Source organism: Euprymna scolopes, chromosome 30 (genome assembly GCF_053919585.1).
Source record: "Euprymna scolopes isolate OS-2025 chromosome 30, ASM5391958v1, whole genome shotgun sequence".
Lineage (NCBI taxonomy): Eukaryota > Metazoa > Mollusca > Cephalopoda > Sepiida > Sepiolidae > Euprymna > Euprymna scolopes.
Window position 1 is genome coordinate 70,148,693 of NC_136511.1, and position 17,116 is coordinate 70,165,808.

The 17,116-nt window shown below is 31.8% G+C and overlaps 1 protein-coding gene across 3 annotated transcripts in view; it reads left to right on the forward strand.

Annotated features, from left to right (window-relative positions):
* Positions 1-17,116, forward strand: part of LOC145254834 (LIM/homeobox protein Lhx9-like) — a 473,828-nt gene that overhangs the window by 293,884 nt on the left and 162,828 nt on the right. For all 3 annotated transcript variants that reach the window (XM_080113669.1, XM_080113670.1, XM_080113672.1), the window contains one exon: positions 14,230-14,471. In XM_080113669.1, coding sequence (XP_079969795.1) covers positions 14,230-14,471 — 242 coding nt within the window. The remainder of the gene's footprint in view (positions 1-14,229; positions 14,472-17,116) is intronic.

Below are 17,116 nucleotides of genomic sequence, written 5' to 3' on the forward strand. Positions count from 1 at the left end.
TCAGCAACCTCTAATGGCGGTCTTAATTTAGAATTTAAAAATGTTGTTATCGGTAAAAAAAATTAATTAAAGCTAAACTATGAACTTCTACGCTATGGCAACGTTACCAAAGTTATTACCACATTCAAAATAGTTAAACTCGATAGTTAAACGTAAAATAATAAGCCAAACATGTGAAGTAAAAAAAAAAAATACGCTTACAAAAAATATTAACGAACGAAGTTTAAAAAAAACAAAACAGCCAGACGCCATTTTCCAGTCATTAGAGTAAGGTAGAAGAAGTGAGAGAGAGAGAGAGAGAGAGAGAGAGATATCTAGACAGATTCGACAGGGGGAGGGTCAACAACGCATGCGTCAGATGACGTGATGACGTCGTGACCTGATTTACTTTAAATAGTTGATAAACCTACAAACTTTATATACGTCGCTTTAGCGTAGGTAGTTAAGCGTTGGTTCATTATCTAAACGTTTTGGGTTCGAATCGTGGTGTGAGATGTCTTTTTTTTTTCGATTTTTTACATTTAAATATTGAACCCTGTATTATTCAAGCCATTTTCACGTAACGTTCGTTCGTTTTTCTGTTTTAATTTGTGTTTACCCCCCCCGCTTAATTAAAACCTTGTTTTATTTTCTTACTTCGCTTATAACAATGCTTACATCGTCATCGTCGTCGTCGGAGCGCTCGACGACATTCAAACATCTTTCACTTCTGGCTGGCCGATTTTATTTTCAAACTTCGCCTCAGGGGATTGGCTTCGATCCTACCCCCCGGTTTCTTTTTTATTTAACACCACCCACCCCTACAAACACCCGGGCAACGCCGGGTACCCCTCGATAGTTCATATATATATAAGCGAACATGTTTGTATGTATGTATGTATGTGTGTATGTTTGTGTGTCTGCTAAAAACTTTCGACAGACAGAACAAAAATTCACAAATTTGATTCCATATGAATGTCCCACCGTTTGCCCGACAAATATCGAAAAAATAGCCAAAAACCTTATTTTTTTTTACTCTGAAATCAGAACATTTCGACAGAGGGGGTGTCAGCAAAAACCGTCCTCTCATGACAAATTCGCTTCTATGCATGCGGCATTCGACGTCGTAACATGATTTAGTTTAATGATTTTTAAAAATTGAGCTAATTCCGTGTACGTCGTGTTAGGCCAGTTGGTTAGACCGCTGGGTCATTATCTAAACGTTTTGGGTTCGAATTGTTGTGTGAGATGTCTTTTTTTTTTCGATTTTTTAAAGTTTAAATTGAAGGTATTTTTCACGTAACGTTCGTTTTTCTGTTTTTTTTTTTTTTTTTTTTTACTTCGCTTATTCTTAGGTTTTCATTAACACCGCCACCCCCGAACGACCACACACATCCAAAAACACCCGGCCAACGCTGGGTACCCACCGATTTTTTTAATTTTAATATCGATGCAGGCTTATTTAAGCCATTTTCACGTGTTTTTTTTTGTTTTTATTTTTCAGATTGTTTAAAGAGGTTTTAATGTTCGTTTTTCTGTATTCTTTTTAGTTTTTGTTTTTCCAATTTTTACGTTTACCATCGTTCGTTTGCCTTACGTTAGTTGTTTTGTGTTTTTTTTTATTTTTTAATTTTTATTTAATATTCAAAAATATTTACTTCGTTTATTCTTATGTTTTGATTATCCCCCACAAACACGCTTATTTAAGCCATTTTTCACGTGTTTTGGTGTTTTTTTTTTATTTTTCAGATTTTTTAAAGAAGCTTTACCCTTCGTTTTTCTGTTTTCTTTTTTTCTGTTTTTTTTTACTTCGCTTATTCTTATGTTTTGATTAACACCCCGCACCCCCGCCCGAGCACACACACACTTCCAAACACTCGGGCAAGCCGTGCCCCTCCCCCCGCTAGTCGTTCATAAAGGTAAAATGGTAGGGTAATAATCGTTTGAGTAAAATTTGGTTATTTATGGGGGCGGTTCAATAAGAATTTGCTTATATTGGATTTGAAGGTGATCACAGTGCATTCAGCTAGGACGCAGGTCAATTGAACAGTCTTCCCCAGGTGGGCAGTTCACTTGATAATCATAAATCGTTATCCCCGTGGGATATTGTGCATATTTTAATATTTATATTTTCTAAAAAAATATTTTTTTTATTTACGTTCTTTCCATTTCATAAACACACCCAATATATTGAAATATAACGTCTTTGAAAAAAAAACACATCTTTCACACTATTCACCATGACTCTATATATATTGCTAGCGTACATAAAAAAGAAGGTCGGAAATTCCATCACCCGAAATGTGAGAATAACACCCAATGTGAGAACAGTAGTCTCAACCATCCAAAGAGTTTATATCAATTCTCTTATTCTCTTCTGTCTGAAGATACTTGATTCCTGATCTAAAATTCTTACAAACATTAATGTAATCGTTTTATTCTCTTTGTCGTTTCCAAAACTCAATCATGTTCTGTAAAGTGAACAAGAAAAACAACATTGCTCCTCTACAAAATAGGCAAACCATGTAACATAAGTGGATGTTTGAACACGTAAGAAACTTGAACTGCAATAGCTTTTTTTTTTTTCAAAAGTACTGGAATAAGTATCTCATGGCGAGAAACAGGTTCCTGTGCCGTAAGATAGAACAACCAAGCCAAACGTAATGAAAAGAAGTGAAGCATGCATGCCCCCCGTGAGTGCACAGTGAACGAGGCATGAAAAATGACTAAGTTCAGCAATCACCCCCCATTTACCCCCCACCCCTCACCCCGCCCATTAAACTCTAAACTTCCCCAAGGGGGCCTCAGATCCTGGTGAAAATGGACAAACGGTCCAGTTTTAGGCCTTAACATATGTAGATTTCAGTTCTGCGCCATGCAAAAAAAAAAAAAGAAATGACTAAGTCTATCATTTGCCCCCACTCCATTTAGCACCCCAAAGTGCCCAAGGCCTTAATACATTTAAATTTGAGATCAGCGCCATACAAAACTGCTAAATAGACGTACACATAAAATTTCGGCCAAATATGGTAAAATAATACCAAATATGGAGTGTTATTTATTAGTCCTAAAAGAATATCTAAAGAACTTGAGCAGAAAATAAATCTTTCTCCTAACTTACTGGGTTCAATATTGAGTAAATTGGAACAATGCTCTAAGACAAAACAACCTTACTAGGTTAATCAATTTCCATACAAAGAACATTGCCTGTATTGGTAATTAATGATTTACTAAAATCTATTAGTATATCGAGTCTTGTAACTTGTATTTAAGTGCCGTGCTTGTAATATTTATTATAGACGCGCTTTGACACTATCTCAGAGGGTCATTAAGGTCAAGTCTAAAGTAAAAGAAAACATTCCTCTATCTGTAAAAATATTCACTTTTGTGGTACTTTTTAGTCCGTCCATTTCTGTCTTATTATTACGAAACTATTCAGCAGCTATCACTAATACATTTTAGCAAAATTGTTTAATTATACTACATATACTGATGTAATGTGTGTAATCTTTACCGATTAATGTTATCATGTAGACCGTGTCGACGCGTGCTCATATCCGTAATCTAATATGATACAAGTCTGCTATTCATATGCTTACTGTAAATTATAAGAAAACCTTGTGACCATATTCTGGGCGGAGACCAGTATTTTCTCAGCTTCCTAAACAAAGCGTTTTATTTGAGTCGAGGAGAAGAGGATCTTATCTGATTACCCCTTACTGGGTCGCCGAACATGGCAGGCGTAGACGGATCTTACCGTACGGACGGGCGAGTAGTTTGATGATTCGGCGAAAAGGCAAACAAACGGCAAGTTGTAGACGCAGGTTAGTTTGGCATTAAGCCATAAACGTTTTCTTTCTTTTGCGGTATACTATACCAATTCATAGAAATCGCTCCAAACAAGGCAGTGTAACAACTTCATGGAAAGAGCTAAAATACGAACTACTTCAAGATTAAGCCCAGTGATACGCTGTAGATGGATAGACTTCGATAACAAAAACAGTAATTATCTCCCCTTTGCCAGATATGTCAGCTAAGGAATATCAATACTAAAGGACAAAGTAAAGAAAAGAGAAACGCGCGAGGCTAACAAAATAAACATAAGTTCTTTCTAATATCAAACTAAGATATATTTTTATAAAAAACATAGATAATTTATCATAAATTTCCATTCAGCAGCCTTGTAACTGTCGCTTCTTTTATTTTCTGTTTAAATTCTCACATTCAATGAACGATGTTTCTAAAAACGATAAATAACTATATTCTGGGTGATAGCCTAATAATCTAACACTTATCGTCGGTTAGTTTTTTACATATATAAGCAGCGTACATGCAGCGTACATGCAGCGTACATGCAGCGACGCCATGCCTAATCTGAAGTGATTTCCATAAATAATAAATAAATAATTCAATATTATATACAGTAGAACCCTGGGATATGGAGGACGTGGAATACGTTCGTTTTTTCAGAATGTGATGTGGGAGACGATGTTTTTTTTTCTGGGCCCTGGTTACATTATTTTCCCCGCCACACGGCGTCCTTTATAATGTTATTTAGTTATATCATGTTTATTATATACTGTACAGTACCATGTTATTAATTATTAATGCCGTATCCCGAAGGTCTACATAAATTATTAGCATTTTACGTGTTTTTGTTGCCAAGATTTCAATTCATATATATTCTAGTTAACTATACCGGAAGTATATTCAATAATAACTCCTGCTTTGTTGTTGACGGTATATATTGTATTTCAACAGTAAAGATGTAATTTAAGAATAACTCTTAGTCTTCTCTCGTACTCGGCTCTGACCTGATTTTTTCATTTCCATACTTTAATCTTATCTGATTCTAGTATCCTAAAATAGTTGCAGCTTTTATTCGCTCTCAACTTTCTTTATCAAATCTGATGTTTGTTGTTCAAGGCCATCTGAGTGGAAGTACTAGCCTCTTTTCATCACAAGAATAGGTCATTTGGTGATGCCAAATACAATCTGTATATCATTACTAAACGATGCGATCGTATTCATCAAGGTATCAAGATGGTTTTCATGTTTTCTCAAAACCTTATTGTCGCTTATGAATTGTTGACTTTAGGAGGGCCTTTTCTGATTTCCTCATCTGCTTTTATACATGTCAACGAGATCAAACTGGTGACAAAAAAGCAAGGAGGACCGACTTTCGCCCTGGAATTTTTCTCTCTTTATTTTCACTTTGCCTAATGCAACATTTCCTACAATTAAATGGAGTTTACTTGTTTTTCATGTATTATTTATAGATATTCGGATATTATTTGCTATTAAAAGTATTTTCTAGCACTTGAATAAATATGAATTAGGCCACATGTTGAATGCCTATTTGTAACTTACCCAGCCTCTGACAAATTAATAGATCTTTAATAGCAGCTCCTTAGGATCATTTTATCGATCAGAAGCCGATTTTGGCGCCTCATAATCATTTGCGGAATCTCCTTTGTTCTTCGATTAGCAATTTTTTTTTTAAAGTTCAAATGCCCATGGATACATTCAAACAAAATGCAGGTGAGATGTTTCCACATAATTGTGAAGCATGTGATTTGTCTAAAGTTTGTCACTCCACCCCATTTTGACTTATATTTCATGACCAAGACTTTAGTGTCCTTTGTAAGCCAATCAGCGAAGTTGCCCCTCATCAAACTTTTGTTTAGCATTTTGTTGTTACAGTGGTTGAAAGTTGTAGGCATTTTGCACTCCATCAACTCCAGACGCGTTCCGTTTGAAGGGTTTTTAACCTTCACCTTAAGCGCCTCAACGTTTACTGTTATGTTCAATTGCTGCTCAATTCTAGAGGTCAATTTATCTTTGATTCATTCTGCATCCTCTTTATGCTTTACTTTCTTTTACCATTTTTATGGCACATTTACGGATTAGTTTTTCACAAGCACTTTTATTTGGAATTTTTCCACGTCAATCAGCTTGTATTTTAATTTAACCTCTTCTTCGTTTGTTTGTTTGTTTGTTTGTGTTGGTGTTGTTGTTGTTGTTCTTCTTCTTCTTCTTCTTCTTCTCCTTCTTCTACTTCCTATTATTATTATTATCATAATTATTATTATTATTATTATAGTTATTATTATCATTATTATTATTATTATTATTATTATTATTATTATTAATATTATTATTATTATTATTATTATTAGCCGAACCCGTGTAAATTACAAAAACAAATCCAGAAAAACGAAGGTTAAAACTTATCTGAAAAATAAAATACCCCCCCCAAAAAAAAGAAACAAACATCAGTAAAAAATATCTTATCACATAAACAAACAATTACATTGACTTAACTAAACAACGAAGCTCCCGATCCTTAGGTCCTGGTATCTCTGCTGACAATTGCAACAATTTGATGGACTATTCTGATCTTTTCCTAGTCTCGCAACATTATGATCATGCGGCAGTGTGGTAAGCCTTTTTTTTAAATTTAATAACATAAACATTTGTAAATAGAATTCCCAGTGCATGTTTGTATTTATGGTCTTACCAACGTTCAGCTAGATCTGCATGATACACAAGTGACAATAAGTCAGGTCGATTTTATCAAAGTTCTTATGACTTAAATTTGTTTACTGTTTAAGGAAATCTTGAATTACACGTGCGGGTAAGGAAATAGTCTGGCTTTCTTAAAATACAGAAAACTGCTTTTTACTAAGTGCTTTGTAATACTTTCAACATGACATGTAAGTAGATAATATAGTTTGCACATGAAATGCGTAGGTTTAAAAGAACCCTAATCAACAAAAGCACTCTATGACTTACATGGCATATAAGAAGGTGATAATTTTTTATCAGAAATGTGTAGGTACTAAAAAAATGCTTAATCAACAAAAACCTTTTTTACATGGAGGTCACCACTAATCAAGGCCCGGAAACCACTCGGGGATAAGGGTTATTGCGTGTGCAGTAATCAATAGGATAGTATCGTAGTAATCGCTTGTATTGAAGATTTGATGAAGTGTCTTACTTAAGGGGGGCGGTTCATCAGGAATTTGTTTATGTTGGACTTGAATACATCCAAGTTGTAGTCAGGTGGGAAACAGACAAACGGAAGAGAGTTCCACAGTTGCGCACTTCTAAGAAAGAAGCTTTACTCATAAAATCTACGCTTTCATTTAAGCACAGATAAAGAGTGGGAAAAATTACTGACAGTGGTTTCAGGTAGACGGGTGTTTTTCGTGAAAGATTGGCGAAGTATTTGATTGTTGTAAATATTTCAACATGACCATTTAGTAGGCTATACTATTTCCACCAAAAATGCGTAGGAATAAAAGATGCTTAATCAACAAAACAATGCTATTATTTACCTTATTGTGACATAACTCTTTAGTAGATTATAATATTTTCACCTGAAATGCCTAGAAATGTTTATAAATTTTAACATGAAATGTAAGTAAGTAATAATATTTCACCTGAAATGCATAGATATAAAACTATCCCTAATTAACAAAAGCTTTATGTGAGTTTACATATTACGACGTGGAACTTAAGTAGGTAATATTGTTTTCACCTGAATTGCGTTGAAATTTGTACTAATTTTAACATGATATGTGAGTAGGTAATAATGTTTTCATCTGAAACTGTATGTTTGAAATATCCTTAATCAACGAAAGCACTATATGACTGTAAATATTTGGACATGACAATTTAATAGACAATAATGTTATAACCTGAAATGCGTTTGAATTTGTACTAATTTCAACAAGGTATATAAGGAGGAAACAATGAATTCTACTGAAAGCGTAAATTTAAAAGATCCTTAAACAACAAAAGCAGTACATGGGTTTACTTATTTTGACATGACATATGAATTGGTAATAATGTTTTTACTTTAAATGCCCGGAGATTTGTAGAAATTCTAACATAAACTTTAAGTAGGAAATAATGTGTTCAGCTTAAAATATAAGTTTAACAGACCCTTAATTATCAAAAGTACCTTATCCTTTGACCTATGACCCTGTCGGTAGGCATTAGAATACATCGACTGCCCCCCCTGAAGAGGTTAAAAGTCCCTCAATGGGGGTCCTGGATATGACCTTAAAATATATCCAGTGGTGAGGCCCCAGCTTGCGCGCTTTGGGGAGTGTGGAGCCACCCTTTAATTACCATTGCTCCCAGGTCCACTCTGACCCGGAGTGGCAGTACCTGTTAGGGTTCCAACTATGGGTTTAATAGAAACCGACTTGAAAACAACAAATATATTCTATTAAAAAAAAATTTCTTTAAAATCTTGGAATTCGGCATTAAATAACCCGAAAAGTGTTGATATGCCGCAAAACAAAAACAACCAACCAACCTTTGACATATTTAGACATGATACTTAAGTAAGTTATGTTTTCACATTGACATTTAAGTAAGTAATAATGTTTTCACATTGGCATTTAAGTAGGTATTAATGTTTTCACATTGACATTTAAGTAGGTAATAATGTTTTCACCTGAAATGCTTAGATTTAGAATCAACTAAAGCAGCATTTGATTTTACTTATTTTGACAAGGCATTTAAGGAAATAATGTCGGTTCTTATACACTTTTCTAACAACGCAATTTTTAAATAGTTTTTTTTATGTTAAATTCAAGTTTCACGATAAGTTTTCTTTTATTAAATTGTCAGGTGGAATCACATAATAGTTACAAAACACCCTCCTTTTAATGTTAAGAATGGATTTAAAATTATAACGTTTTGTTTTAGCAATGTGAAAAAGTGCTATAATGTTTTCCCCTAAAATTAGGAGGTTGAAAAGACCCACAAAGCACCATATGATTTTACTTATTTTGACATAATATTTAAGTAGGTATTAATGTTTTCATATAAAATTCCTTGGAATTTGCATTAATTTCAACATGACATGTAAGTCAATAATAATGTTTCTATAATGCAGAGGTTTAAATGATCCGTAATCAACAAAACCATCCTATAATTTAACTTATGTTGACATAACTCCTAGTAGGTAATAATGTCTTTATTCAAAAATGCTATCACTTGACATCACTTGGAATGATTTACGAATTTTAATGTGACATATATTTCGGTAATAATGTTGTAACCTGAAATGCGATGGAATTTGTACTAATTTACACATAATATAGAAGTAGGAAATAATGATAATACGAATTTGTGGAAAGGGAATGGTTATAATGAGTTCACTTATTAAAGTGCCTATGAAGGGAGGTAATTCGTTACTCATTAATTAAAATTTACATCAATGATGTCTTGTGACTTTGGACTACGGACGAGAGTATTAATATATAGATTTTTGATTTTTAATAATCATATAAGCTTTTTATGGATTTATATTTGGGGGGGGGATATTATCTGCTTTATATCACCCCCCCCAAAAAAAAAGGCAGTTGTAATCTCACTGTTTTTATTTACTTCACTAATCAAGTAAAACATGGAAATTTTACTTGCTAAATATTTGGAAATTGGACAGCATTGTTATTATTTAATTATTTATATTGTGCAGCAATTCGTATCACTAGGTAAAGGTAAATAATAAGAAAAAACATAGTCCATTACTACGCATTTCAAAAAAGTATTTAATCAGATATGTGGACTTTTCATGTGATTTTATTGTTGAGTAAATAATTCCAAATAAAAATTGGTTATACTTATATATATATATATATATATATATATATATATATATATATATATATATATATAAATTACAATAAGTTTACCAAGGTAATCAAAATGGTAAACTTTAAATATATTATAAATATTAAAGAGTTAATATTTGCAAGTAAAATAAACTCAGCCAGATGTAAAAGCTCAATAAAACCGAAAAGGAAATAGAGCTTATAATATGAACAAATGATTAATAAAACATGTTAAAAGACATCTATTTTTAACCAAGTAAGATCTGTGACTTACTTGTAGTTTCATTAAATACTTTTATATGCAAAATCCGATCCTGCATTTTGCTAATTCCTGCCCTCTGATGAGAAGGAGAGTATTTCTTTGAAACTCCGCGGATTAAGGACTATCCACTTATCTTGTGTTTCCTTTTTTAAAATTAAATATGTTTTTAACTCTTTTTCAAGATGTCTTTTAACATGTTTTATTAATCATTTGTTCATATATATATATATATATATATATATATATATATATATATATATATATATATATATATATTACCGCGCTGAAATAAAAACGTTTTTTAGAAAGTCATTCGGAATATATGGAAGGGAACGTGGTTTGTAACTTTTTTTCACTTTCACCTGACAATTTACAAAACAAAAATATCGGAAAAATTATATGTAACTTTTGAATACTATCACAAAATAACGCAGTAACATAGGTACACGAAGATTTAAATGATATTTTGTTTTAATTTGGTTTTAATGTGAAATAATTTATATCAGTTTGAAATAAATTAAACTAACAAAAATGAAAGTAAATATTTATTACGAGTTCTTTTGTTAAGCTCACACAATAAACAAATAATAATTATAACTTTTAATTTTTATTTCTCAAGTAAGCTATTCATTGATTAATTTAATTTTTTTGTTTACAGCCTCCCAGAAAAAAGGCATTTGTAAAATCGCCTCGTTTGTTTTATATTAAAATTAAGTAATAAATGGGGGGGGTTACTTGATTACACGATTCGAAATGAGAAAAAAAATGTTTATTTTAAGTTTATTATTATTGTGCAGTAATTCATATCAGTAAGAAATAGATTTAAAAAAAAATTCCTTATAAAGAATCAAAAAAAATATCTATCAAATTGGAACTTTCTTATGGGAGTATGCATCTATGATAGCGCGATGAAATCATGGGGTGTCAGCTAAAAATATAATAAACGCAAATATCGTACGCATTAAATTTAACTATAATACGTAGGTATTAACATGGATGAAAAACCACCCAAATGATTTGTTATTTTTATTTAATTTTAGTTATTGTGCAATTATTTATTTTGGCTTGAAATAAGAAAAACTAAAAAAAAACATTGGAAGTAGATATTTCATCTATCTTTTAATAGGCTTAAATGAAATTATTTACAAACCTTTTCCTTGATAATACAGCAAACATTATGTTAAATCATTTGAACTGGAGAATTTCCAATTAGGATTTAGAAAAGAGTGAATTTTTTAAAAAGTTTTTCAGCTGTTTCCAGGATGTTTTATTCAATCTTTTCTCTGATTAATAAATTGAAAGTTTATTATTCAAATATTTAAGAGAGATTTTTAGTTGTGTAAACTAAAAGTCAATAAAACTAACAAAAATTTACTTTTTACTGTTATGCTGTGTAATGTGTTTATTTCGTTTTTTTTAATTTATTAAATTACATTAAAACTGTTTTGTATAAAAAGATTGCTTTGCTTTTATTATTTATTTGAGAATGTTTTTTTAAAAATATTTTAAAAAATTATATGTATTGCTGTTTAACTGTATGAGTCATGGCACAAATATATATCCAAGACTAAACGTGTAAACAAAAACGTTTATATATTTATTCCAAAATAATATAGACTTTTTGCATAAACAAGTTTTATAAAATTTAGAAAATTCAGTAATTATTAAGTTTATAGACTTTACCCAAAAGCGGGGTGATGTTAAGATGGTAAGATAAAAAATAGACTCCCATTTAAAACTAAACCCTGCAATAGACTTGTCTGTACATTTTGGTAAGAAAAAATATAACTCTGTACTAGTAATTTGGTTTAATTTATTTCTTTGAATTAAAATCGTTTTTATATTAAAAATTAATGATCAGCATTTTATATTCACAATTATTTATCGTGTTTGCAAAATTATTTTTGTTTCAATTTCATTTTTAAAAATGATTCACCGTTCGATTTTGTTTTTAAAAACTCGTTTATCGATTTATTTTGTTTTTAATTATTGTATGTTTGTTCATTTAATTGATTATTCAGATTTTCATTATTTTCAGATTTGGATTTTTCTACTTCAAATATACAAACTTTATATACGCAATTATTGCATCTGCTACTTACTCTTTTTATTGAATAATGGTTAGTTTTAGTCTAAATCGAATCGTGTTTCTTTTATTTTTCATTTTGTTCAAATAAAATAATTCAAGTAAAAAATAATCGTGATTTTGTCTTTAAAATCCATTAAAAAAGTATGATCTTATGAATATAATTACATCCGGGCATTTCCTAATGCGGTATTTTGATTTGATAGGCGAGTCATGAAAACGGGCTGGAAGAGATAATTAGGGAGAACTCGAAATGTACATACGTCTCATGGTAAGAAGCAGCTTGGACTTATGACTCTCGTTCCAAACGGAGACATACCAGGTTTATTACTCAAACTGAAGCAAGACAGCTCAGCATGGCCAAACGATATATATCCTTTTTTCCGGGACCGTATAAGTTTATTTAGAGAATGTTGTTTCGTACAAACAACCCACACCTTTTCTATTTTCGTATTGATTCCTTATTATCTCCCTTTTTTAATTAATACCGAGTGAGTTCCGTTTTAGCATAAATTGTTTGTTTTTTTTTGTTTTTTTTCAGGTTTTTAAGTTTTCTAATGTGTTTTTTTTTTAAGAAACTCTTATTCATTCTAAACAGTTTTACTGTGCGGCAGATCTTGCGTGCTTGAATCCTCAGGTGTGACGTCATTTTTCATTAGTTAAGCTTACTATTACGAAGTTATTGCCTTTATCAATTAGAATTTGAACAGTAAACTGTGGTGTTAGAACCAACTAAGGGTAATCCAGGTAATTTTATCTTTCCAGTATCTAAGAGAACACGGTTTTGTTTCTGTAGCATTTTTTTTTTCAAATACAAATAGACTCCAAAAGTTATCTGAAAGTATTCGATATTGTTGTGTTGATTAATCGAGCTATTATTCGAATCTACGGTGTTATTAGCACAGCATTTCGGTCGCGGCAGAGCCAACCTTCCTTTCCTTAGTAGAGAGTAGCGAAGAAGGTCGCAGATTGCAGCGACCGAAACGATATGCTGAGAAAAATAGTCCGATTAATCAACATAACACAAGCATTCACATCTCATTTCTAAAATTCAGAATTGCAGTACTCGATAGTATTTAAAAATATGGCAAAAGAATTCTTGGAATTTTACTAGTAGGAACAAGCTTAAGTGTAGGAATATAAATCACACTGATATTAGCAATAATAATTCTAATATAAACATATGGAACTTGAAAAAGGTATCGAGATGTATTACACTAATTTATGCATAAAATACCCACCGTATATCCAGAGCCACAACGGTCATACTGATAACAATATTAACTACAAGAATTTAAACCCCGTCTCGTCTACAAAATTAGGGTTAAACTTATACAATTGGTACGAATACATAATACAAAAATTGTTCCTTCCTTGGAATCATCACCGTTGCCAAAACCAACATCTTTTATTCTTTTCTCCTTTAGCAGACTTGTATTTTCTTTAAGTAACATTTTTTTTTTTAATTCTCGTATCTTCTGTTTACCAAAAGTTGAGAATTTATAAATGTTTGGGGGATTTAGTCGTTAAACACGTTCAAAGACAATACAGCAAAGGCAATACGGTGAAATAACAGGTAATTGTGGAAATTGTGTAGAATTTCACTATTAATAAAGACGGCTCAACAATAACATGTTTAGGTTGAGCATGAAAACGACCATGTTGTAATCAACTTGAAGGCAGCCTGTGGTATGTTTTGAAACAAACAGATTGAAACGTTTCTCTTAAATTTCCGTTTAGTTTTGAGCACAGAGAGAGAGAGAGAGAGAGAGAGAGAGAGAGAGAGAAACAGACAGACAGAGACAGAGGGAAAGGGAGAGGGAGAAAGGGACAGAGAAAGTGAAATAGTGAGAGAAATGAAGGGTATGTTGTTTTTAATATAATTAATAAGTAAAGCTAAGACAACAGCATATTATTTTCACTGTTTCGTCCCTCGAGTGTGTATCCGTTTATATTTTCTATGCTTTTATGTAGAGTGATGTGGTTCTCGGTTGATTACCTGTGTCTAACTGTGTCGGATATATACTCGAGAGTCAAAACAATGAAAAGAATATGCTGGTGGCCTAGCCCTATAAATAACTAATATGCTATAGCGATATAAAAACTATTATGCTAAATGTCGAACCGAATGTATATGACTTCATCCACCGATACTATCATCTTTGTCAGTATCATATACATTTTTTTGCCCTTTTATTATTATGAGTATGACTTTTTTCATCCGAACACTACAGCTTCTCATTGTATTGTATATTTTCTTATTTCAGGACCAGCTCAGTATGTCGGACAGCCCACATCACCATGCGCAGGGCGGCGAAGAGACGCCACCTCACCTGTGGATCTGCGCCGGTTGCGGGAGTCGTATAATGGATAGGTACTACCTAATGGTCGCCGACCGCCAATGGCATGCCTCGTGTCTCAAGTGCTGTGAATGCAAACTGAGGTTAGACTCTTATCTCACCTGTTTTTCAAGAAATGGCAACATATACTGCAAAGAAGACTACTACAGGTAAGTTCATCAAAATGCTGTATATAATTAGGGCGGGGACGCTGATTCCACCAAGGACAACGGCAGGAAGCGACGGACTATCGACGTCATAAATTCAGATTTGAAAAGTGGAACAAAGAAAAGTAAAAGTAAAATCAACGCCAGTGTGACGCCATTAGCCAAGTGAGGGGATTTACCTCCACGGTGTGAGTTCAATATAGACACCTTTATTGAATTTGAATAAAATAAAATACGCATCAAGTGATCTTGTCAGTCAACTCACAATGTAATATTAGGAAAATAAACAAATAGGAAAGAAGAAAAGAAAAAATACAGAAAACAACATAATGAAGATGGAGTTTAGCTCTAAAATATATTTATGTTATCAATTTCAAACAAGTAAAATATTGGTTTATTTTCCTTACATTACGTTCTGATTTGATTTTCAAGCGCATTTGATGCATATTTTATTTTAGAAGGAGATTTATTTTTAGCGAAGATCAACTAAAATAAATAAAGCAGATTAACTTATGTTCAAATGATTTTATTTTTTTAAAAATTAAAAGATATTTAACGCAAAACCCTATAATAGCCATTTTCAAAATTGTCAAACTATAAATAGTTATTGCATTACTAAACGATCAAATACAACGGTCAAGCTTTAGATAATGTTATATTGAACTAATATGTTGCTAATTTTAATAAAAAGAAGCATGTAATCGAAGGTAAATTTTAACATGAAAGTATTTTTTTATTGACAATGGATTTATCTAGCTTTGCATTTAAGATCTTTATTTCTATCGTGTTAATAAGACGAGGTCTAGGTAGATTTTGTGAAAACAAAATTAAAGTTTATACGCAGGCAATCTTATTTATATTCTTTCCTTTTATAAACCAGATATTTTCCCCCAAAAAACATTTTTTTCTTTTCGGCGTTTATCGGTCATAAAACTCCATGGGACATCTTGTAAATTACCTAATAAAAATCAAGTAACAAAGTTAGAATTACTGACAAAAGGAATAACGGACAACAGAACGTATGACAATAATTTATATTTGATAAAAATCATAAAACATCCGGAGTTCTTTCAAATTTGAACCGATTTTTTTAACCAGGAAGATACATTCTCCTCGTTCTCACAGTAATAGATAGATGACGTCACTGTTTATATTTTCGAGTCATAATTAGTTTAGAGTTATACTCTTCTGAAGAATGAAAGTGCAATAGATACTGCACTGGATATTAACTTAGAATGCAAAGACTATTACGATTATCATCTGAGTATGAATGGGAAAACGAGGATAATCTACCTTGTGTATTTAATAAGTGATTACTAGGGCTGTGACAATAACATATTCTTTTCAGGGTTTTGACTTTTGAGTATATAATCGTTAATATCTTATACGTTTTTCTATAGTCGGGTGTGGTTCTCGGTTGATTAAGTGTGTCTTACTGTGTTGAATATAGACCTGAGAGTCAAACGAATGAAAAGAAAATTCTGCTGTAACAGCCCTAGTTATTGCGTTCGAGATTGCGCATGGATCGGTGTATTTAAAATGCATAAAAAAAAAGAAAACGCATTACATCCGCTGAAATTTCGTGAGAATAACTCTTCAGATGAGATTGGTTGTCGGAAGAATAAAGGTATAGGAATGTAGTTGAAGTTTAAAAGCGTTGAATGTGTCATTTAAAAGCGATAACGTTTGATATGAAACACGATACTCACATCAAATGATAATGTTCATGAGGTCAATAAATCTCAATTAAATATGTGTTTACCAAGGTGATATGGCGAATTAACATCTATATGATGTTTTATCGATTGCATTTTTTAAAGAAATAGTTAACACTACATCAGTGTGTATTTCCGCGTGGAAGTCGAGCAGGTTTGGGATTCTTATATGCGTAAGATCTTCGTCCTGAAAACTAATTATCTCCCAAAAGTTAAGAGAATACTGCAACATACATGTCATCTTGCTACAGTTAATTACGTATGCAAATAAATATTTCAAAACTAAATTTAGAACACATTAGGCAGACTGTTTCAAGGAAACCACAATTTTCTTCTAAAAATGTATAAATGTTCTTTGATTTATTTCTTTATTTCAGGTTCTTATGTTCTAATTTTGTTAAAGATGGCGATAAGACATCATAAATGATGCCAAACATTCACTGGCTATCCCCTACATCCCAAAACGAGAGATTTTTAAAGGTTATAAGCGTACCCTTAAGTGCTTATATTTGAATCTCTCTTGCACTTGGTTCCACGAGGGTATTTACCATGTAGTTTTTGAAATTCTTTTTTCATGCGTCCAGTTGCTTTTATAAATACGAAGATGATGGACATAGTTCTATTATTTAGAGGATATTCGATTATAGTTTGAAATATTTTATTAAACGTTTACACGTATGTGATATTTGTTTCTATTTACTTTGTTAAAATCAATTATTATAAAAAAGAGACGATTTCTTACAATTATATAAAATACCTGAAAATGTATTTATTTTTAAACATACATTTTATTTTATTAGTCATATTTATATTATTATTCATGTATATTCTTCAAGTATGCTTTTAACGCTTATCTGTAAAAAGATGTGTTTGCTCAATCTATGTATCTTAAGTTTTTAATTATTTTGTTTGTATGGATAGATATGTATGTGC